At 38.7% G+C, this 24,808-nt stretch overlaps 1 protein-coding gene across 3 annotated transcripts in view; it reads left to right on the top strand.

The window, feature by feature from the left end:
- Positions 1 to 24,808, top strand: part of Pclo (piccolo presynaptic cytomatrix protein) — a 359,262-nt gene that overhangs the window by 130,853 nt on the left and 203,601 nt on the right. For all 3 annotated transcript variants that reach the window (XM_029477261.2, XM_085836473.1, XM_085836472.1), the window contains exons 4-5: positions 13,409 to 14,116; positions 19,409 to 24,470. In XM_029477261.2, the coding sequence (XP_029333121.2) occupies positions 13,409 to 14,116; positions 19,409 to 24,470 (5,770 nt within the window). The remainder of the gene's footprint in view (positions 1 to 13,408; positions 14,117 to 19,408; positions 24,471 to 24,808) is intronic.

The raw sequence follows: 24,808 nt of genomic DNA, 5'->3' as shown, positions 1-24,808 counted from the left end.
AAAATATGGAACCCATAAAACAGGACACTATGTTAGGAGGGTATTAAATGTGTTAATTTGGGAGAAGTTGGGGAAGGAGAGTGAATATGACTAGAATACATTTTATAAGATACTCAAAGAATTAAAATATCTTAAAATATATAAAGAATAAAGGAAGATGAGTTAAAAGATAGAAGCTCTATGATCTACATCCAAGAGAAAGTATACCTGCTGCCTGTATTTCTGAGCCGAGGTTACCCCCAAAAGACACCACTTTCAGGTTCTATGCACTTTCTTATAAATTTCATGATTTCCTTTTCATAGCTTGATAAAATGTCATTATATGGATATATGACACTCTCATTATCTAACTTATCTGTTGATATATATCTAAACTAATTTCACTCCCTTGTCCATTGAAGAAAGCAAGAATAAGCTAGTGTCTCTATAGTGGGATTTGGAGACTTTGGGGAGCATGTCCAGCAGTAGGGCAGCTGAGCTATAGGGTGGATTTCTTTATAGTTTTGTGAAAACTCCCACTGTGATGTTTACAGTGGTTACAGCATTTTATATTCCCACCAGCAGAGGATACAAATCCCTCTTTCCTTACATATTCACCAATGATTCTTGTCACTTTGTTTTGGTTTGGTTTGGTTTGTTTTTGGTGGTTGCCATGTTGACAGGTGAGATAGACTTTAGAAATAGTTTTGACTATCGTTTCGAAGGTTGCTAAATATTTTGAACCTTAATCAAAATACCTATTTTCACTTGTGTTCTTTTTTTTTTTGAGAACCTTCTTTTCGGTTCATCAGTCGACTGAGCGATTGACAGATTTTGTGTGTTCATTTTTAGTTTTTGTAATTCTATATATATTCTAGATAATAACCCAATATATGAAGTATACCTAGCAAAGATTTTTCTCCCAGTCTATGGATGTTTTGTCCTTTTCTATTGACAATTTCTTTTCCTGTGCTGGGCTTTGAATTTATGTAGTCCCATTACATTTTGAGGCTACTTCCTAGTCTATTCTGGTTATTCAGAAAGATTTTGCCTATGTGCTGAAACATTTTTTTTTTGTAAATCATGTATAATCGTGCCTGGTTTTAAAATAAAGACTCGTTCCATTTAAAGTAAGGTAAATATAGAGTGTGAGCCCAACTCCAGAAGAGTTGCCTGAGAACAGAATTCTGCTTTTGAGAATCCTGGTTCAGCCAGTGTTTGTCTTTCATGAGCACTTTCATTCTAGTTAGAAGGCATTCCTTTGTAAATTAACCTTCCAATTAGTCTTTTCCCTGCTGCCTCACTGGTGTCATCTTGGTTTTTAAAGTCTTGGCAAAGTCAACACTTCCTCTGCTACAACTCCATTGTACATTCTCAGTGTCTTCCACTGTGGTTATCAATATTGTTTTCATTTTTTTTTTACTAGACTATGGTGAACATTTAGTGAGCAACTATAACTTTAACATCTGTGTTAATATGCTCCGATACAGTGTCTAGTGAAAATATATGGAATCATAAATTAATTAATCCAATTCTTCAGTGAGGCATTTCAACAGCTTCTCCAAGGGCATGTCAAAAGCTTCTCAAAGAATACAAATTTCTTTTGTTGTTTCTAGGTCTGCCTTGTTATTTACAGAGTATAGAAAACAATTTAATTTCTTCTCTTTAACTTACTTTGTTTTGCCATTTTGAAAACTAGGGGGAAAAAGCAAGATAGGAAAGCATTTTGGGCATCATTGTATAGTAACACACAGACAGACAGACAGACAGAAAGGAAGGCAGACACACACACAGACAGACACACACACACATATATATGTAACTTCTAATTCTTTAATACTTTATAGTAAACGATGATACGTAAAGATAATTTCTGTCTCAGATCCTGTATTCATTTGATATTTCTGCTGCTGACCAAGTCATCTACAAAAGTTTACAATCTCTGGGACTGGGGAAATGGTGCAGTTGGTAATGTACATGCAGGACAAACATTAGGACCTGAATTCAATCTCTATAATCTACATTACAAGCCCAATGTGATGGCACATGGTTGTATTCCCAGGACTGATAAGGAAGATATAAGTGAACCCCAGGGGTTCACTGGTCAGCCAGCTTAGCCTATTTGGAGAGTTTTAGCTCCAATACCAAACTGGATAGTGTCGTAAGAAAGAAACCAATTATACCTAAGGTTTATTCTGGCATCAATATGCCTCCAAACTTTCACACATATGCATTCTCTCTCTCTCTCTCTCTCTCTCTCTCTCTCTCTCTCTCTCTCTCTCTCTCTCTCTCTCTCTCTTTCTCTCTCTCTCTCTCGGGAGGGGAAGGGAAGAGGGAGAGAAAGGGGAGACAGAAGAAGGAAAGGAGGGAAGAAATAGAGAGAGATTGAGATTAGAGATTGTGTTGGATACTTCCAGTTATCAAAATAAAGATGGGGCAATGTAATATACATCATAATTCATTCTACAAATTTACTCACAACTAAAACAGTAGCCAGATTTATAGGCCACTTGAAAATAAATATTATAGTGATAAGGGAAACAATTTAAGATTAAGAAGAAAATTATTAACAAAGTATTCAGTTCACCTGTATTTAAAAAAAAATGGCACCAGGGCTAGGTTTGGTGCCATGTGACAGCAAATTCCAGCCAGCACTCTGGAGGTCAAGGCAGGTGAATTTCTGAGTTTGAGGCCAGCATCATCTATATCATGAATTCTACACCAGTCAGGGTTCATAATGAGACTTTGCCAAAGGAAGAAAGATGTAAGAAAAGAATAAAAAGGAAGATATCCGCCAAACCTTTTGAGATTCTTCTTAGCCTTCTTGCAAGCATTGTTGCCTTTCACATCTGTGACGTCCTCATTTTCCCACACACATATAGTAAAACTGTCTCCCACTTTTATTAGTGATTCTACATAATACGCTTTGTTGGTTTCCTCTGAGTAAAGGGAGGTGTTAAGAGTCTTTTATTTACCAAGGAATTGTAGGAATTTCACAAGTAACCTAGTCTCAGCATCATCTCTGTCCTTGAAAATCTGACTCTCGGCAGCCTGCCTGTTTCTTCCACTGGTTGCTTAACAGAATACTGTTTTTAGTTTTGACATTTTATTTTCTGCATTTGTGTAATGAAAATAATTATAGAAACTCTTAAGATTGGGTGAGAATTTAATGAGAGAGAGCTTGTCCACAGGGTCTTCTAACAGAACACATTTTACGCAATCTTCTCTTCCCTGAGTCTGTTCCTCCACTATTTTTAATTCACCATTTTCCTTGCAAATAGGGACAGTTTTTTTTTCTTTTGTCTTAGCAGTGTTTCAATCCACCATTCATTTTTTTGCTGCTGCTGCCCTAGTCATTTACACAAGCTTGCAGCTCTGCAAAGCAATGACATTCCTTCAGGGGAAATTCATCCTCTTCAATGTAAGCAGCCAAAGGAGGAGGTTACATACAAATGAACCAGCTTTGGCTTAAAAATCGGAGTTCTATTTTATTTCTGTCTTTTGCGCCCAGACCAATGAATGTGTTCACAGGTACAGACAGCAATGGTGAATTTTTAGCATACAGTCTTTATCAGATTTTCAAAATGACAACTATCATCGTGACACTTTATAACTAACATCTACATTTGACTTAGCTGAGCATGGCAGGTAGGGAGACATCAGTTGGACTCCCTTTATATAAAGATTTTCCCCTGTATGAAGAGACACCATGACCATGGCAACTCTTATAAAGGACAACATTTAACTGGGACTGGCTTACAAGTTCAAAGGTTCAGTCCATTGTCATCATGGCAGGAAGTAAAGCAGAGTCCAGGCATACATGGTGCAGTAGAAAGAGCCAGGGGGTTGGCATCTTGATCTGAAAGCTGTCAGGAGAAAACTGTCTTCCAGGTAGCTAGGGGGAGGGTCTCAAAGTCCACCCCACAGTGATATATTACCTCCAACAAGGCCACACCTACTCCAACAACGCTGTACCTCCTAATAGTGTCATTCCTAATAGTGTCACACCTCCTAATAGTGCCACTCTCTGGGCCAAGCATATTCAGTCCTCATATTCCCTCAGACTTCAAGGCACCAAGTATTTCTGCCCAAACCATTCCTGCAGTAGTCTTGACATTAACATGGACCAGTGAAATACAGTTTATGTATTTCTCAAATTATTGCCATGCCTGTGTGTTCCTCTTCTCAACTTATCCAGGGTCTCTGAATGATTTAGCCACATCTTCACATTCAAGAAAGTACGTATTGGATCAGTCACTCAAGGATATTCATTATAAACTTATTTTTTATGCCCAACATACACATCATAGATCATTGAAAAACCTATGTGGTATTTATTGAACAGTAGATAATTGTTCAATAAACAACTGAACAGTTCTTGGGGGCAGATAATTGTTGTACTTTGGTCTACCTCTCTATGAGAGGTGCTATGCACCAGGCAAGAGGGGAAAGGCAGAACCCAGGATGACCAGGATCCAGCCTAGTTGGGTGTGAATGCTACGCACCAGAGAAGCTGGAGAAAAGAAAGCCTTCTTTGGGAGTCGGGTATATCTCTTTTAGGTGAAGGCCTTCCCTGAAGCAGCCTCTAATAAAGTGGTTCTCTCATATTACTTTATTTGCTGGTGGATATAAACACATGGATTTCATTGGGGTGAACTGAGATTATGTACCTTCTGGGGAAAGGAATGCCCAGGAAGGGAAGGTCATTGCCTGGTACTGTAAAGCCTCATTAGCATGGGGAAGCAAACTAGGTGTTATGCTATGTGACTGAATGCCCATGTTCCTTTCAGTGGGGTGTTGTGGTTACATGTTCCAGAGAAGGTACAGAGACAGGTAGGAATAAGCTCAACTCCTGCCATTCTCAAATCTCTGAGATTCCTGGGGTCTTAAATCACTCAACCTTACCAGTTTTTATGCCTGTCTGGTAGCACAGTCCCACATGCCTTACAGATAATGGTCACTCTACAGTTCCAACAAACAGAAGTAGAATTGGTGTTGCATGGTATGATGTAATGTCCATCTTCTAGTCCCACATTTTGAGGATGGTTTTGATGGGATCTCTGAGGCAGTCTGGCTACCTACCTTGTCCAAACTGTCAAGCTTAATTCAGCAAATGAACAAGGGAAGAAAGGACGGGATGTCAACCTCTGATGTCTAGGCACAAGCAGAACACACCCAGATACACATGTGGACACGCACTCATATACACACTGTCTATAGTATGATTAGATCACTAGAGGAGAGCCTCATGAGTGTACTTGATCCTCTTATGATGTCACTTAATGCTTCTGCTCCACTCAATCCCTGTGTGAATACAGGCAAAACAAGAAGCGTCTCCCTCTGGAGCTCTGGACTTTTCTGTCTCCAGAACTAGGCGTTTATTTACTTCTAGAATAAACTAGCTGACAAGAGTATGGAATTTTGACATAGCAGCCTCTGTAAATGAACACTGTATTTAATAGTTCATATCAGTTGTCCAAATGATAGAATCAGAGATCACATTGGAGACAAGTCTCTGGGCATGTATGTAAGGTATTTTAGAGATAAGGTAAATTAAAGTCCACATCTTATATGTGGACAGCCCCAGTCTCAGGTTGGGTGGAAGGAAAAAAGCTGACTAAGCACAAGTATTTATCACTTTGTTTCCAGACTGTGAATGAAATATGAACAGCTGCCTCCTCAAGCTCCTGACATCATGATTTGTATACCATGATGGTCTGTATGCTCAGAGTATAAGCAAAAACAAACCCTTACTCTCATAAGTGTACTTCTTGATAGGTATTTTGTCATAACATGACAAATAACTGCTTCTCTGTGTACATGTGTATGTCTGTGTGTATGTGTCTGTTTCTCTCTCTCTCTCTCTCTCTCTCTCTCTCTCTCTCTCTCTCTCTCTCTCTCTCTCTCTCTCTGTGTGTGTGTGTGTGTGTGTGTATGTGTAGGGGGGCATACATGTGTGTCTGTATGTATGTGGTATTAAAAGTGTGGATGCTTCTTAGAAGGGGGAACAAAATACCCATAGGAGGAAATATGGAGCAGAGACTGAAGGAAAGGCCATCCAGATACTGCCCCACCTGGGGATCCATCCCATATACAGTCTCCAAACCTGGACACTATTGCAGATGCCAAGAAGTGCTTGCTGACTGGAGCCCAATATAGCTGTCTCCTGAGAGGCTTTTCCAGAGCCTGATAAGTACAGAGGCAGATGCTCTTGCACCCAATCATTGGACTGAGCATCTGATGGAGGAGTTGGAGAAGGGACTGAAGGAGCTGTTTTGCATCCCCATGGGGGGGAGCAACAGTGTCAAGTGGCCAGATTCCCCCCATCTCCTGGGGACTGGGCCACCAATCAAATAGTACACATGGAGGGACCCATGGCTCCGGCCGAATATGTGGAAGAGGATGGCCTTGTTGGATATCAGTGAGAGGAGACGCCCTTGGACCTGAGGGGGTTCAATGCCCCAATGTAGGGGAATGCCAGGGCTGAAAGGCAGGAGTGGGTGGATGGGTGGTAGAACACTCTCAGAGAGGCAGGGGTGAGGTGATGGGATAGGGGATTTCCAGGAGAGATCTAGAAAAGGGATAACATTTGAAATATAAATAAAGAAAATATCCAGTAAAAGGAAAAGAAAGAAAGAAAGAAAGAAAGAAAGAAAGAAAGAAAGAAAGAAAGAAAGAAAGAAAGAAAGGAAGGAAGAAAGAAAGGAAGAAAGGAGGGAGGGAGGGAAGGAAGGAAGGAGGGAGGGAGGGAGGGAGGGAGGGAGGAAGAAAGAAAGGAAAGAAAGAAAGAAAGAAAGAAAGAAAGAAAGAAAGAAAGAAAGAAAGAAAGAAAGAAAGAGAAAGAGAGAAAGAGAGAAAGAACCTAAACCCAATGTTTCCTTCAGTGAGTTCAGTCACAATTGTTTCAATGTAATAATTTACAGATATTTTAATTCAGGCATAAAATTTATGCATATAACTCTTTTAACTACCACTCAGATTATTTTTGGAGTTTAGAAAAATGTATATGTATCATGACAAGAAAGAAAACAGACAGGGATTCTGGTTTAGGTCATGAAAAAATGAACACCAAAACCAACAAAAAGTATTGAATTAATTTTTCAGCATATTTTAAATCTCTGATTATAATACATAATATGATTTTTATTCATTAAATGCTATATGTGATTTTAGTTCACATGTGGCTATTTATAAAAATATTGTTAACATATTTTACATATGTGGAAGCATATATTTTCTACTTCTAAAGAAAAAAAGCAGAGTGACTATTTTGGGATGTATAGGGCTGTGTGGCATTACAGAAGTGGGAGACATGGACAGGTCTGCTAATCACCTTAGACCAAGGACCTTAGAAATTCTCCCAGTTTGCCATAGTCTGCTAGAATTATATTTTTATTGATCCTTTTTTCAAATGTGGTCATTCTACTCTAACTCAGTAAAGTATCTATTTCCCATGTTCCAATTGTTCGTATTTAATGCTTATTTTGAATTGTTTTACATGTATACTTGTCTATTTTGCCTTAACTTCTTATGTAATCATTTTGTACATACGAACAAATGAGAAAGAACATATTATTAAATACTGTACTGTGTACTTGAGTCATTCTTCTTTTGGTAATCATAAAAAGAACAGAAGTATGAAGAAAATCATATATTCTAATTTAAAAATATGTAGTAATATAATATGTAGTAATAAAAGGACCTTAATCATGTATTGTTCATTTTTAAGAGATGCAGAATAAGAATAAAAGTCCCACAAATAAACTATTTTGCATACATTTATTTTTGAAACAGTGTCTTATATAACTCTTTTCAGTCTTGAATTCATTGTATCGCAGAAACATCTAGAATTCTGTTCCTCTTGCTGTCAGCTCTGAAGTACTGATATGACAGACATACACCAGCATGCCTGGTTCATTTGCACACTTGTAAATGGTAATCCCATGATCAAAGATTCCTATCATGTTAATTTTATAGCCTAAAAATATCTGAGTATAGTCTAGAAAAAGTGTTCCCAACATTCAATTCTACTTCTTTGTATCTTCTACAAATAACAGAACAAAACATAGCAACAAGACATTTTTTGGATGTCAAATTACATTTAAGAACACAGGGTTCTAAGATAAATACAGATAGCTAAAATAGTATGAATTACTGATAAAAATGTCAGTGCTGCCCCCATACTTTTTGATCTGTCAGTAAATGAAGGGTGATTTCAATGGCTCTAGAGTTTGCTCAGTGGTTAAGAGTTCTTGCTGCTCTTCTACAGAACCCAAGTTTAAGGCTGAGCACCAACATCAAATCCCTTGCCACACCTGGTAGTAACTCTGACTCTGAGATTCCAATGACTTTTGACCTCTCTGACCTCCCTGGGCAACGGTGCATATACACCTATGCATATGGTGTAAGTGTGCACACAGGAGTGCACGCACGCGCACACGCGCACACACACACACACACACACTTAAGTATTTTAAAATCTTGTTATGGTTTATAAATACATTACCTTAATTAATTTTTTACCAAATACATTCTAAATGGTATGCACATCCACAAGCCACCACAATGTTAACTTACTACATAAATATTTTACTGTAGAACCAAAAGGTACACAAGACACGAGATTATATTTTGATTGCAAGTTTTTCAAGACAAGGCTATGGCCTCTGGTTCAACACTTCTGTTGAAGGAAAGTGGAAAGTGTATTAGTCTCCAAATCAGCCCAGTTGTTCCTTTAATAAAAATTAATGCAAAATACTATTTAGAAGACTTCTCAGATGGAAATATAAATTCATGTGTATTGTGTTTTTGACCATCATTTCCAAAGCATTTTAAGTCTATTGGTACATTTTCAACCTGCTACAAGCCATATATGCATGCTTCAAAAGAGATAGTTAGAAAAACAAACCAGCAGCCCTGAATTCTGTGATTTTACTTAATGGTATTGTTGCTATAGTTACAGCTGAAATCTTACATAAAGCAAATTACTTATTGATGGAGAAATGCTGAGTAGCACGGCACAGTCCCTTTGCTGTTCCTTTGTTATTGCCTTCATTTCCTGTTCCCCTCTTAAAATTAATGGATTTTTAGAGTGCTGTTTTGTTTTGAACAAGCTTTGATGATTAAATGTTAAAATAACTGCATTTTACTAACATGTTGTACCTGACAATTGAATGTGTTTGAATATGGTGTGATCAGCATAGTTATTTCTTATATACTTCTTATTTATCAGAATTTTCTCTACTTGGATATACATTTTTATATTCTAATAACTGATATTAAAGAAGTAAATAAGAATGTGGGTATTTTCATAACATGGAGGCTTCTGATTTTGTTACATTTAATAATAACTACATAAAAAATTATTAACAGTTTATTCCACTGACACTAATAAGACTCTCCTCAAAATAAAACATTAAAATCTATAGGATACATAGAAACAAATAACCATGGCTTGAGAACCTCAATATTGATGGCTGTATGTTTGCCAATGTCTCCATAAGCATTTAAAGTTAGTAGGAGTAATGTTGATACTAAAGTCAGTATTAGGAATGTCTTTAGAAATATAATGTCTATATTAAATATAAGTTTTCTGACATATGCTCACATTGTTTACTCTCAAATTTATGATTTCTTTAAATTAATATATATGTATATACTATAATGCCTAAGATATAGATATGATATATATGTATATAATGCCTAAATGTATAAATACAACATATTCACATATTCAGTATGTTTAATGCTAATTATATGTGTACAATTTCAGACTTGACTCCCTTCATATTGAATAATCAGATAGGAGGATCCTCCTTAGGGAAGATGGTTTCTCACACTTCAACAATTATTGGTCTGTAGCTCTTTGTCTATGGGTGTGCCCTGAGAGCTTCCTCACTTTCATTTTAGCATGTGGATTGGTGTAGTACTTGTTCAGACCTTCTTGAAGTATCATGGGTAAAGCTTCCCTTTTGTTGCTAGGAGACACAACTTTACAGCAGATTCCCTGGTCTTCTGGATCATAAAACATCATACATGTCATACAATATATCTGAATTTTATTCGTTTTCCCTTCCCCAAATCCTTGTAAATCCTCTTCAACCTCTCTGTCCACGCAATTCCCTGTGCTTTGTCTCTTTCCAAACAAGCAAATAGTTGAATTTGTATTGACTAACTAGTCCTGAAGAAGGGGAGCCTGTCCTACAGTGTGGTTGATATACCTACCCAGTGTCAGTCTATTGCAGAAAACTGAATTTCCCTCTCCCACCGTCTACCCATCATGACCAGCCTCTTGGATAAGTGTAAGAATTTATGCCTACTTCCGTTCACCTGTGCTTGGATTTTGTCTGACTTCGGTTTGTGCAGGTGTTGTGAATGCTTTCATAGTCTATGTGAATCCATAAATTCATCTGCCATGTTGTGTCTGGAAAATGTTGTTTCCCTGAAATCATCCACCACATGGCTCTAACAATATTTCCTCCCCCTCTTCTGCATACATCTCTAAGTCCTGACTTCAGAAGTGTAATACAGATACTATATATAGGCTGAACATTCAAATGTCTCTCATTCTCTGAACATTGCTCATTTGTAGATTTCAGTGTTAATTATTGTAAAAGGGAAGCTTCTCTGATGAGAGTTGAGACGTGCGCATATCTATGGATATCTATTTGCTATGGTGGCTTAATAGAATAATCGTAGTAGACTACCCTAGAGATGGTGATATATCTAGCCTCAGGTTCTTGGCCTCATTGACACTGTCTGATATAGAATCTAACTGTGGAGTGTGACATATATCCAGCCAAGAAGTAATTGATTATCTACTGTAGCATTTGTTCCCTTCTTGCACCAGTACATCTTGCAGGCAGGGAGCTGTTGTAGGTTTTAGGGTTTGTATCTTGCTGCTATCTCATAGAGATGCACAGCCATCTGTATGTGTGAAAGAACAGGCACCGCTGCTTTTTACCTCTAACAAACATACTATATATTGGGGGAATGATGTTTTTTATTTGACCTAACAGATTAGATGCATAAACTATACAGTGTTAACCCACTTACCTAATTTTAAAGTTAATGAAAATATTGAGTATGCTCTCTCCCAAAGAGCAATATACTTAATTTTCTCAACATATTTCCTTTTAAGAAAAGTCATGTGCTCTGTGGTACTTACCATATATGCAATATATGACAACTAAATAAGAGTAATTTCTCAAAAACAATTTAAATTTTATACTAGACAAAACTTCCCAGTGGACTGGAAGGATATTACTGCTAGATTAAAAGTGCACAGCTTATTTATATGGGAAAGTTGCCTGCTGAAAATGGCCAGTACACACCTGCATGGGATTTTTAGAATCCTTGTGACAGCACAGCACTCTGAACCTGCTATTTTTGTCTGTTTTTTTTTTTTTTTTGAAATGTCAGGCTCAAAATATGAATAATAAAAATATCCCAAGATGTATCTCAATCAAGTAATGATTTTTGAAACCATAGAACAGATCAAGATTGAAGTTCTGTAGGTGCAATCTTTGGTGACTATTCAGCACAGAATTGAGATACTCGCTATTGGGCAAGTGATCAAGGCAGTTTCTTCCCTATGACTTGTGGACCTAGTTGTTATGAAAAACTGTAGTTCACACCAGAGATATGTTCACGGGAACTTAATAGAGATGGACATTAATATATTACTTGGAGATGGTAGAACATACCTCTAATCCCAGCACTCAGAAGGCAGAGGCAGGTGGATCTCTGAGTTCAAGGTCAGTCTAGTCTACATAGAGATTTCCAGGTCAGCCAGGGCTACACAGAAAAACCTTGTTTTGGAAAAATAAATGAAGAAAGAAAGGAAAGACGGAAGGAAGGAAGGAAGGAAGGAAGGAAGGAAGGAAGGAAGGAAGGGAGGGAGGGAGGGAGGGAGGGAGGGAGGGAGGGAGGGAGGGAGGAACGAAGGAACGAAGGAAGGAAGGAACGAAGGAAGGAACGAAGGAAGGAAGGAAGGAAAACATAGGGGAAAAAGAAAGATTGATAATAAGGGATCAAATGCACCAAAAGGAAAGGGACCCAAATACAGCCCAATGCTTAAATACAGCCTTATTGCACATAACAGTTGGCTTTCATCTGTGTACTTTAGGTAAGAAATTAAGGATCCATAACCCCATACAGCTTACAAAAATGGCCAAATGTATTAAGTACCATATTTAAAGTCTCTAAAAAACAGAAAGCAGAGGACAAATTAAAACATTTCTTTAATAGTATTTTACAACAGTAAGTGATTTTTTTTTTGTAAGGTATTTAAGCCATGCAGCTGCAGAGAGGAGCCAGTGTGAGAAGCAATTTGAAATTGAATTTATCTGGAGACAATTCAACATAAGAAAGCAGGCAGTCTTATTTATAGGATCCTCCCACCTTCTTTCTTGCATAATAAATACATTAAATGATAATAATTAGAAAGAAGCAATATGCAGGGCCTTTATCTATTACATTAAGACAGATATATCATGGAGGACAGAACACAAAATTCAAGGATAATGTCTGCCATTTGCCTAGTGCCTGCCTTCTGTGTGAACGGTTTTCATGTGTTCTTTTTCAAAGAGTAGTTTTCATGCCTTAGCTTGCAAAACTGTGAGCTGGCAGATTCTCAAAACGGTGGGTCCTCTTTTCTTCACTCAGGGCTCTGCGAAGATAGTCCTCTAGGAAGCTGTTTAGCTGAATACAGCCTAAGGTGACCTTCTGAAGGCAGATACAACCTGTGACACCTTGAGCGGCAGTCACATAAGGAAATATTTCAATCCAAAAATCAGAATTTATTTTGGAAAAATATGCCAAGCAATTTGAACTATGACTCCATCCTACTTAGCTGATGAATACCTGTGATTAGTATTAAAAATGGAATTATTTTATTAATTTGAAAGAAAATAAGAGAATTATACACAAGTGACCCTTGAGAACTCTATGTTACTCAGTGGAATTTTATTTGATTGATACAAAGAAATAGAGTTGGTAAACTGAATTCAGAAAAGCTTTGTGTAATTTTGCACAAAATCAAAATTATTATGAAATATAATTGTATTTGAGTAAATATATGATGAAAATACTAAGTTTGAAGATACTAGGTGAAAATCAAATTTCTTTCAGATTGCTTTCCACCAAAAACCCCTAAACAAGCGCTTCTCTGAGTCCTTCTGTGTCCCTTTTCCACTCCCTTTCTTTCTGAACAGCATAGAGATTGGTTATCATTGTGTCATATTTATATTTTAAATAGCCCCTGTACAGTTTTTAAATGATTTTTTTACTTAGAAGACAATGACTCACCCTCTCCCTATCAACAATCAACAGAAACACTAAGCATCTTTAATTTTCATCTTGATTAATGCACTAGAATAGAAAGTCTGCAGTACTCTTATTAATCTAGCCATCGCTGTTTGTCTTGCAGATTCAAGAATGGCTTTGTTTAAACTGTCAGACACAGAGAGCAATATCAGGACAACTTGGAGATATGGACAAAATGCCACCTGCATCCTCAGGACCCAAAGCATCCCCAGTGCCTGCCCCTGCAGAGCCCTCACCTCAGAAAACACCAACAGCTGCCCACGCGAAAGGTAAAAAGAAGGAAACAGAAGTAAAAACAGAAACTGAAAAACCGATCCCAGAAAAAGAAACACCATCAATTGAGAAAACCCCTCCAGCAGTCACCACAGATCAAAAACTAGAAGAAAGTGAAGTAACCAAAAGCCAAGTTTCGGCCCTTCTGGAAAAGAAACCATCCGAAGAAGAAAAAGCCCTACCTGCAGATAAAAAGGAAAAGAAGCCACCTGCTGCAGAACAGCCACCACTTGAAGAAAAGAAGCCGATCCCTGATGATCAGAAATTACCCCCAGACGCAAAACCATCGGCCTCAGAGGGGGAAGAGAAACGTGATCTACAAGCTCACATTCAAATTCCCGAAGAAGGACCCATAGGCAAAGTGGCTTCACTGGCTTGTGAAGGAGAGCAGCAGCCAGACACCAGGCCTGAAGATCTGCCAGGCGCCACACCTCAGACGTTACCCAAGGACAGACAGAAGGAAAGCAGAGAGGTAACACAGCCTCAGGCAGAAGGCACGGCAAAGGACGGCCGAGGGGAGCCCAGCAAAGACAGGACAGTAAGTTGTGTTTCCTACCATCGCAATTGCTCATGTACTTTATGCTAGTTTTACATAGAACCTGAGCTGATCAAGGGTAAGGTGGACCTGAAAACCTATAAACTATGAACTGCATTTCAGAGAACTTTAACCTCTTTTCATGTAAATGTTATTTTGATACTTTAATGAAATAATTCCATAGAGATAAAATTCTCTAACATGTATATGATATTTTGATAATTCAAATTCCATAGAGATAAAATATTTTCTGAATTATACAGAAAAATGAAAATGTTTCCTATAGTTCCATGTTTATTATTATTATTATGATTATTACTCTTACGATTACTACTAATACTACTAATACTACTAATACTACTATTATTCATTGTAATCCAGAATGAGACTATAAATCAGTATTTCTCTTTACCTAAAAGTAATGTATTTACCTAAAAGCTATTTGGCTTTATAAGATGCAAGGAGTTTTATTGCTGTTTGTCTTGCTTTGCTTTTCCTTTTCAGAGACTTCTAAGCTGTGGACAGCACAAAATTATTGGTTAAAAAGAAAGAGGTGTGGTCAAAACCCAGAATGGAAGTAATTTTTTACCTTCATAGTGAATTCTAGTTTTACTCGTGATTTAATGCTTACACTGAATATGGGAGGATTACTTAGAATCTGCATATAGTTTACAATAATACATACCTTTCCTTTAGTGAGAAGTTTCAAAAACACTGTCCTAAGTATATTTGAATAAGAAATTCTTCCAGTTTTAAAGGAATTCTAATCAATATTACTTAAAATCTAATTATATCACCTTCCCACTTTCTCCTTTCACCCTCCTATGTTTGCTCCCTCTAATCCTTCTAAGACCTCCTTAAAAACCTTTTCCTTCTCAAACTGATGGTCTCCTTTTGTTTGATTTTTATTGCTATCTGTGTGTTTGTGTGAGTGAGTGAGTAAGAAAACAAGCTGCTTAGAAATCTACAAAGTATCTTATATCTAATTAAATAATGTTAATTCAGAGAACACATCAATGATTCATAGAAAACTTGCTTGTATATGTTTGAAAATTCAAGTAGAAACTACAGTTACAACCTTGAATTCCATTGTGGGGTTTGCATCTTTCTGTGCTTGGACACACATATCTACTCCCTTCTTTCTCTCTCTCTCTCTCTCTCTCTCTCTCTCTCTCTCTCTCTCTCTCTCTCTCTCTCTCTCTCTCTTTCTTTTGCCAGTCTCCAAATTATTTTTTGAGTATCCCTTTTTTTCTATCCAGAGGAGTCATATGAAAACCGTTAAATTCACATGTGTATATGTGTCTCTATTTTTGAGTCTTAGAACTATGTTTTCATGTACCAAAGGATATAGCTCTTCAAACCTCACTGTAAATTCAAGCTCAACGTGTTTGGCTATTAATCTTTTTCTATAGAACCCATCCCTACTTTTGGCTTTCTGTATTAACAGCAGCAACATTTACCTGCCTTTTTCTTTCCATACACTAAGCTGAAGCAAGTGGGGTTCCTTTTTCTCTCTACCTCTGTCCTCCATACCACATTGATCATAATAAGGACATCCCTCTGTGTACTGCTTCCTTGGGTTCCTGGATTTGCTGTTTTCACAATGGTTATAGTTACAGATTTCATGAAGTTCTTCTGAAACTGTCAGATATTTTTTCCTTAGCCCATTTCAGACCTTTCTTAATTTTCATGGTTCTACCTTGGTAGGATCCATGACAAATGCTTGTGGCGATATAGAAGTACCAGTTCCCTAGTGAGATCCTTGTGAGTTCTTGTGTGTGTGTGTGTGTGTGTGTGTGTGTGTGTGTGTGTGTGAGAGAGAGAGAGAGAGAGAGAGAGAGAGAGAGAGAGAGAGAGAGAGATGCCTGCCATTTACCTACTATAGAAAAAGGTGGTTTAGCCATATTTCTTCTTTACCAAGAAATAAGTTTAAATTAACCATGAACAAAGGAAGTGATTGCTCTGCATTATTTTTCTTTCTTACGATAGATCTTCCATTTTTCCATTAGGATTTTATAGACCACAGGAACAATTAATAAGAACTTGAAGACTATCAATAGTATCAGTCTATTTCCAAAATAAGAATAAAACTTTCTGTCTTATATTTAAGTGATAACATATAAACTGTAATGTTTTGTTTTCCTGTCTTGGTCTTCAAATACTGACAGGCTATCTACACTCAACAGTGGGTAGTCTTGCCTAAATAGCTTAGCTATTTTGGATTTCCCCATTACACTAACTGGCTTCAATATAACTTTTCTCTACAAGCGAGAAATCAAAACCACAAACACATCCATGTGATTCTTTTGTATGGATTATTTTCTCCCCTCTGAAGCTCTTCTGCTTTTTCCTTGTGTGCCTGTGCAGTCCCTTCACTGAGGGCCCATCACAGAAGTCCCACCTGAGGTGCTCTCCTTCTGATGGCCTCCTCCCACTGCATGACTGACAGTCAGCATCTCCTGCTGTAGAACTCCCTGTATTGATTCATTTCTATACCACTTTAAAATCGAAGCACAGCTCCTCAGTTACGTCTCACTACATTCTAGGCACATCAAAGATATCTTTTCCCTCTATCTAACCTACACAACTATTAATAATATACATATTGTAATAGCTGATTTAAAAATAGGGGAGTCAGATTTTATACCCCCAAATAAAAGAGGCAAAGTGCAGAATAAGGATGTTAGTACTGTCCTGAAAATAAAGCCACCAGTCACACACAAACCAATAATGATATTCTTCCTGGGACACTTCTGAGGCATGGTTTCTCCTTATTCATTTCTCTGTAACTTTTGGCACAAACTTTTGGGTAACTTTCACAGTGTGTATATTTTTACTATCTTATATTAGTTTATCAATTTGTCAGTATTAATAGTGTGTTGTTGGATTAGTAATTTATTGACTCTTAGTCCCTTGTATTTTGAATAATTATTTAAGTGTATAAATTAGGTAAACTCAAGTAACTAAAATTGTATGCATGGAAAACATGCCATATAATATAGACCAGTGTGGCAGAATGTAATAATTATTAAAAACTGAAAATGCTCTTTTTGGGGAAATGAAAAATAACATTGCTGTTTTAAAACTCTGCCTACAGTGTCATTATTCTCTCTACCTGACTTCATCAGAGATTCAAAATTTGTAAATGAAAGGAGCCTAACTCAAATTTTATTCTTATTTTAGAATTTTGGAGGTTGTTTTAAATGGTGTTAAATGTAAAAAGTAAAACAGGTAATAAAAATGTCAATTTTCTGATAATTCAAATAAAAAATGAATAACTTTTTAAAATCAGTAATAGTTTTGCATCTGTATGTATGCCATATATGTTATATAAAAGTATGTTTGTTACATTTATACCTTTAAATATTACCTGGATAGATCCTTAAATAAGTACACTCTTATATATTTTTGAAGCATCTGAGAAAAATTTCCAATCTTTAAGTCTGGTGCAATGAGAAATTGGTAAGAAAATGGTCCACATTATATTGCCTTTACATGAATCCTTTGACCATATCCTAGTTTGTCTTCAAATGGCCATTTTGAAGATCAATAATTAGAGGGGAAAAAAAAGATCCAGCTTAAGGACTGTAATTTACATCTAATTTTCCCTTGTTAATAAGTGTTATTAATAAAGCAGTGTTAAGGACCAATTAACTACAAGAAAGGTAAATGGATGCCAAATTCTGATACATAGAAATCCTTTTTAAAATGATTAGTAGTAGTAATAATGATTAGTTTGTAGGTGTCTTAGTGAAGCACAGGACCTGATTAACGAGTGATCTGATGTTTCCCAACTAAACTATGTAATTAATTAGGTCACATTACTTTGTGACGGGATACATATCTAAGTCTAGTTAGTGGGAGAGAAATTAACGTTATGAAGATTTTTAGTGTATCCTGCTGAATGAGCATGACTCTCTTTGAATATGCCAGGGAGAGGTTTCAGCAACTGATTGCTTGTCAGCCCCCTAACATATTGTCAGACCACAATCCTGTAGAATGAACATCTATATCCTTGCTGCCCTTGGATACAAAATAGAGACATCATCAAAACACCAGAACCACAGAAATGTAGTGGCTGAAACCTGTGAAGCCCGTGAGAAAGAGACAGGCCCTGAAGGGATGCTTAGGTAGAGTACAGCACAGAGGAAAGAGAGAAGCATGGCTGTGGAGGAAAGCCTCACACAGGAAAGGGCAGGCAAAGTATGCTAATATTTTTGTGTTAGTACTTCATGATTCCTTTTTGATTTTTTTTGTTACATTCTCTGTATCCTATCATAATCTTATTTTTATAAAAATGCCAGGGTAGACTGCAAAGGACATATTATAAAACTATGGTGCCTCTTTTTATTATGTTCAGTAATTGCTCCAAACAATAATATTTACTTTACCTTCACCTGTGTGAAATCTTATTACATTGTTGCTTTACCATATATGTAGACACTAAAAAGCACAAAAATAGTGTTATCAAAATTAAATCATGAAAGATCATATTTTGACTGATTTTTCTCCGGTATCCTGATGTTTACTGTGAGTGATGAGGAGATGACATTAATTACATTACAGATATTATATTGTGCTGTTGAAAACTGCTCAGTGTTGTTCTACAGAATGTGTCCATTCAAGAACACCATTTATTGCTCAACTTATATAAAAGATATGACCATCTTCACCTGTAACACGAACCCTGAGGTAGGGAATGAGGACATGACATGGGCTTAGGGGTCATCTAGCCTAGCCAAGACAAAAAACAAACAAACAAGCAAGCAAAAACCCCAGCAAGCTCCAGGTCCAGTGAATGGCCATGTATCAAGGTAACTAGGGAATGAATGATGAACAGAACATCCACTGGTCTCCTTTGGCCTCTCAGAACATACACACACATTCAGGAGACAAGGAGAGACGGAGAGAGAGACAGACAGAGGCAAAGAGAGACTAGACTGACCTTTTCATTTCCTTTTCAAAACTTGACCTCCATCTCAAAGTAAATGCACTGGTACAGATCATATATTTGGAAGAAAGTAGAATTAAAATTTAAAGAGGGCATGATAGAATTAGTGGGGAAAAACAAGGCATATTGACAATTAATGTGTAATTTAAATTTACATGAAATGAAAAGTAACTTGTTAGTGAACATCAACTGTTCTCATACAAACATTTTCAAAAGTATCATCATATACTTGAATTTTCCTATAGTTGCTCCTCAGTTATTAGTGGTTCCTTAATAATAATGGAGATAAACATATGGCTAGTTTGACTCTAACACATTTGTCTCTGTCTTTCCCACTCTGCTAGGAAAAGGAAGAGGACAAATCAGACACGTCCACTTCTCAGCAACCCAAGAGCCCACAAGGCCTGAGTGACACAGGGTATTCTTCTGACGGAATATCCGGTTCTCTTGGGGAAATCCCAAGTCTTATACCCAGTGATGAGAAAGATTTGCTAAAAGGACTCAAAAAAGACTCTTTCTCACAAGAAAGCAGCCCTTCCAGCCCCTCAGACTTAGCAAAGTTGGAAAGTACAGTACTGTCCATTTTGGAAGCTCAGGCAAGTACACTTGTAGGTGAAAAGGCAGAAAAGAAAACACAGCCCCAGAAGGTTTCTCCTGAACAGCCTCAGGACCAGCAGAAAACCCAGACTCCATCTGAAGCACAGGATATTTCTATTTCAGAAGAAGAGATCAAAGAGAGTCAAGAAAAGAAAGTGAGTTCAAAAAAGGAGAGTGCACAAGGTTTTCCTCCCAGGAAGGAGCACAAAGAGAAGCCTGAGCTGGTCGATGACCTAAGTCCGCGAAGAGCATCCTATGATTCGGTTGAAGACAGCAGCGAAAGTGAAAACTCCCCTGTTGCACGCAGGAAGCGGAGAACTAGCGTTGGCTCCTCAAGCAGCGAGGAGTATAAGCAGGAAGACAGTCAAGGCTCGGGGGAAGAGGAGGACTTCATTCGAAAACAGATTATAGAAATGAGCGCTGATGAGGATGCTTCAGGCTCTGAGGATGAAGAGTTCATCAGGAGTCAGCTCAAAGAGATTGGTGGTGTTACTGAGAGCCAGAAGAGGGAGGAAACAAAGGGGAAAGGAAAAAGCCCAGCAGGGAAACACAGACGACTGACTCGAAAGAGTAGTACCAGCTTCGACGATGATGCTGGGAGACGCCATTCCTGGCATGATGAGGAGGAGGATGAAACTTTTGATGAAAGTCCTGAACTCAAATTCCGAGAAACTAAAAGCCAGGAGAGTGAAGAACTAGTTGTTGCTGGTGGAGGAGGGTTACGTCGATTTAAGACTATAGAACTCAACAGTACAGTAACAGATAAGTACTCTGCAGAGTCCTCTCAGAAAAAGACAACTTTGTATTTTGATGAAGAGCCAGAATTAGAAATGGAAAGTCTGACGGACTCACCCGAGGACAGGTCTAGAGGAGAGGGATCCTCGAGTCTCCATGCATCCAGCTTCACTCCTGGCACATCCCCTACCTCAGTATCATCACTTGATGAAGACAGTGACAGTAGCCCAAGTCACAAAAAGGGAGAAAGCAAGCAGCAGCGCAAAGCTCGGCACAGGTCACACGGCCCTCTTTTACCTACCATTGAAGATTCTTCCGAGGAGGAAGAACTAAGAGAGGAAGAAGAATTATTAAAAGAGCAAGAGAAGCAGAGAGAACTGGAGCAGCAGCAGAGGAAGAGTTCTAGTAAGAAATCGAAGAAAGACAAAGATGAACTTCGAGCTCAGAGGAGGAGAGAAAGACCAAAGACACCACCCAGTAATCTGTCTCCCATCGAGGATGCATCTCCCACAGAAGAATTGCGCCAGGCGGCAGAAATGGAGGAGCTTCATAGGTCCTCTTGTTCTGAGTACTCACCTAGCATAGAATCAGACCCAGAAGGATTTGAAATAAGCCCCGAGAAAATAATAGAAGTTCAAAAAGTTTATAAATTGCCCACAGCTGTGTCTTTATACTCACCAACAGATGAGCAATCTGTTATGCAGAAAGAAGGTGCTCAGAAGGCTTTAAAAAGTGCTGAGGAAATGTATGAAGAAATGATGCACAAACCCCACAAATATAAAGCTTTTCCAGCTGCAAATGAACGAGACGAAGTGTTTGAAAAAGAGCCATTGTATGGTGGTATGTTAATAGAGGACTACATTTATGAATCTTTAGTAGAGGACACATACAATGGGTCAGTAGATGGCAGCCTGCTCACCAGGCAAGATGAACAAAATGGATTTATGCAGCAGAGAGGAAGAGAGCAAAAAATAAGACTACAGGAGCAGATTTATGATGATCCTATGCAGAAAATTACAGACCTCCAGAAAGAGTTTTATGAATTAGAAAGCTTACATTCTATTGTGCCTCAAGAAGACATTGTTTCAAGCTCTTATATCATTCCAGAAAGCCATGAGATAGTGGATCTGGGTAGCATGGTAACTTCTACCAGTGAAGAAAAGAAATTGTTAGATGCAGATGCTGCTTACGAAGAACTCATGAAGCGGCAACAAATGCAAGTAACAGATGGATCCAGCCTCATACAGACTACCATGGGGGATGACATAGCCGAGTCCACTCTGGACTTTGACAGGGTACAAGATGCATCTTTGACATCAAGTATCCTTTCTGGAGCATCTCTTACAGACTCAACCAGCAGTGCAACTCTCTCTATCCCAGATGTTAAGATAACCCAACATTTTTCAACAGAAGAATTTGAGGATGAATATGTAACTGATTATACAAGAGAAATTCAAGAGATAATTGCCCATGAATCTCTGATATTGACCTACTCTGAACCTTCAGAAAGTGCTACGTCTGTCCCACCTTCTGACACACCTTCTCTCACATCATCTATTTCTTCAGTTTGTACCACAGATAGCTCCTCACCTGTCACTACCCTCGATAGCCTAACAACTGTTTATACGGAGCCAGCAGATGTAATAACTAAATTTAAAGATTCTGAGGAAATTTCTTCAACATATTTTCCAGGCAGCATTATCGACTATCCAGAAGATATAGGTGCATCTTTAGATAGAACCATCACACCAGAAAGTAGAACTAATGCTGATCAGGTTATGATTCCTTTTTCTGGTATAGCACCATCTATCACAGAATCTGTACCAACTAAACCTGAGAGGCCACAAGCTGACACCATTTCCACTGACTTACCTATATCTGAAAAAGATTTGATAAAAGGCAAGAAAGAAACTGGGGATGGAATTATTCTGGAAGTTTTGGATGCTTACAAAGATAAAAGGGAAGAGTCTGAGGCTGAACTAACAAAAATTAGCTTACCTGAGACTGGGTTGGCCCCAACACCTTCTTCTCAAACTAAGGAGCAACCTGGATCCCCATATTCTGTATCTGGAGAGATCTCGGGTCAGGAAAAGCCCACATACAGGTCGCCGTCTGGCAGTCTTCCTGTTTCTACCCATCCATCCAAATCTCACCCATTTTTCCGAAGTTCTTCTTTGGACATATCAGCCCAGCCACCTCCTCCTCCTCCACCCCCTCCTCCTCCCCCGCCACCCCCTCCTCCTCCCCCACCCCCACCGTTGCCTCCAGCAACTTCTCCTAAGCCACCCACTTATCCTAAAAGAAAGTTGGCAGCTGCAGCTCCAGTGGCTCCAACTGCTATTGTTACAACCCATGTTGATGCTATCCCTACTGTAGAGGCCACAGCTGCCCGCAGGAGCAATGGGTTACCTGCAACTAAAATATGTGCTGCTGCCCCTCCTCCTGTCCCTCCTAAGCCTTCTTCAATTCCAACTGGACTTGTATTTACACATAGACCAGAGGCAAGCAAACCTCCAATTGCCCCCAAGCCAGCAGTTCCTCAGATTCCAGTGACTACACAGAAAACAACAGATACGTGCCCCAAACCAACAGGTCTACCTTTAACATCAAATATGTCCTTAAATTTAGTGACTTCAGCAGACTACAAACTGCCGTCCCCTACCTCTCCACTTTCCCCACACTCTAATAAATCCTCGCCGAGATATTCTAAGTCTCTCATGGAGACTTATGTGGTCATTACGTTGCCCTCTGAACCTGGGACTCCAACAGATTCTTCTGCTGCTCAAGCCATTACAAGTTGGCCCTTGGGATCACCCCCAAAAGATCTGGTTTCCCTTGAAACGGTATTTTCTGTAGTTCCTCCCATGACATCTACAGAAATTCCAAGTGCTTCACAGCCAACCCTATATACATCTGGAGCTTTGGGGGCATTTTCTGTTACCCCTGCTGTAACAGCCTCTCTGTTTCAAACAGTACCGACTTCACTTATGCAGTTTCTTCCAGCAGAAGCTTCAAAACCTGAAGTTTCTGCAGTGAGAAGTACAGTCCCAAGTGTTGCTCCCAGAAGTGTTTCCATACCAATTCCTCCAGAGCCTCTTGCTCTAGACAGGCATCAGTATAAGGAAAATGGAAAGTTGCCACTTATTGGAGATGCCATCGATTTGCGTACAATACCAAAATCAGAAGTTAAAGTAACGGAAAAATGTATGGATCTTTCTGCTTCTGCAATGGATGTGAAAAGGCAGACCACAGTAAATGAAGTTTACAGGCGACAAATTAGTGCTGTCCAACCTTCTATCATGAACCTCAGTGCAGCTTCCTCCTTAGGAACTCCAGTCACCATGGACCCTAAGACAGTGGCTGTTGTCACGTGCACAGACACTACAGTTTACACAACAGGCACAGAAAGCCAAGTGGGTATAGAACATGCAGTAACATCACCACTGCAGCTTACTACATCAAAACATGCTGAGTTACAATACAGAAAACCTAGTAGCCAGGCTTTTCCCATGATTCGGGATGAAGCACCAATAAACTTATCCTTAGGGCCTTCCACTCAGGCAGTAACATTGGCTGTCACAAAGCCTGTCACTGTACCTCCTGTTGGTGTTACAAATGGATGGACTGACAGCACCATGTCTCAGGGGATCACTGATGGAGAAGTGGTAGATCTCAGCACATCAAAGTCTCATAGGACTGTTGTGACAATGGACGAATCTACTTCAAATGTCGTGACTAAAATCATAGAAGATGATGAAAAGCCAGTTGATTTGACTGCAGGAAGACGAGCTGTGTGCTGTGACATGGTTTACAAGTTGCCTTTCGGACGGAGCTGCACAGCACAGCAGCCTGCAACCACCCTTCCTGAAGACCGTTTTGGTTATAGGGATGACCACTATCAATATGACAGATCAGGGCCGTATGGTTACAGAGGGATTGGTGGAATGAAGCCTTCCATGTCAGACACTAATTTAGCAGAAGCTGGACATTTTTTCTATAAAAGCAAGAATGCTTTTGACTATTCTGGAGGAACTGAGTCAGCAGTAGATCTAACTTCAGGGAGAGTGTCTACAGGTCAGTATGATGTAGCCATAGACCCTGCCTTGAACTGTCAGTATGGTGTGATGCATCTCGTTTCAGGATGAACAGTATCCCTGCTCCAGTTTTTGTTTACATTTTTGCTTTCTTTGTATGGTTTGGCCATATATTTTACAGTACATCTGCATTTTTGTTTCTCCGTGGTTCTTGCTGTTGTCGTTGCCTGCATGTGCCTGCATGTTCAACATCGCTTTTCTTCCGCATCTAATTAGGTTAACCTGTGGATTTGCATGCAGTCCCATTCATTGCGCTCATCAGGATAAAGGGGCTTTCACACCCAAACAGCACCATTCATTCTGAGAACTGGACTATAA

Source organism: Mus caroli, unplaced genomic scaffold, assembly GCF_978045245.1.
Source record: "Mus caroli unplaced genomic scaffold, Mus_caroli_1 scaffold_4, whole genome shotgun sequence".
NCBI classification, from domain to species: domain Eukaryota; kingdom Metazoa; phylum Chordata; class Mammalia; order Rodentia; family Muridae; genus Mus; species Mus caroli.
The sequence above is the reverse complement of the archived record's forward strand: the minus strand, read 5'-3'. Positions and strand labels throughout refer to the sequence as shown.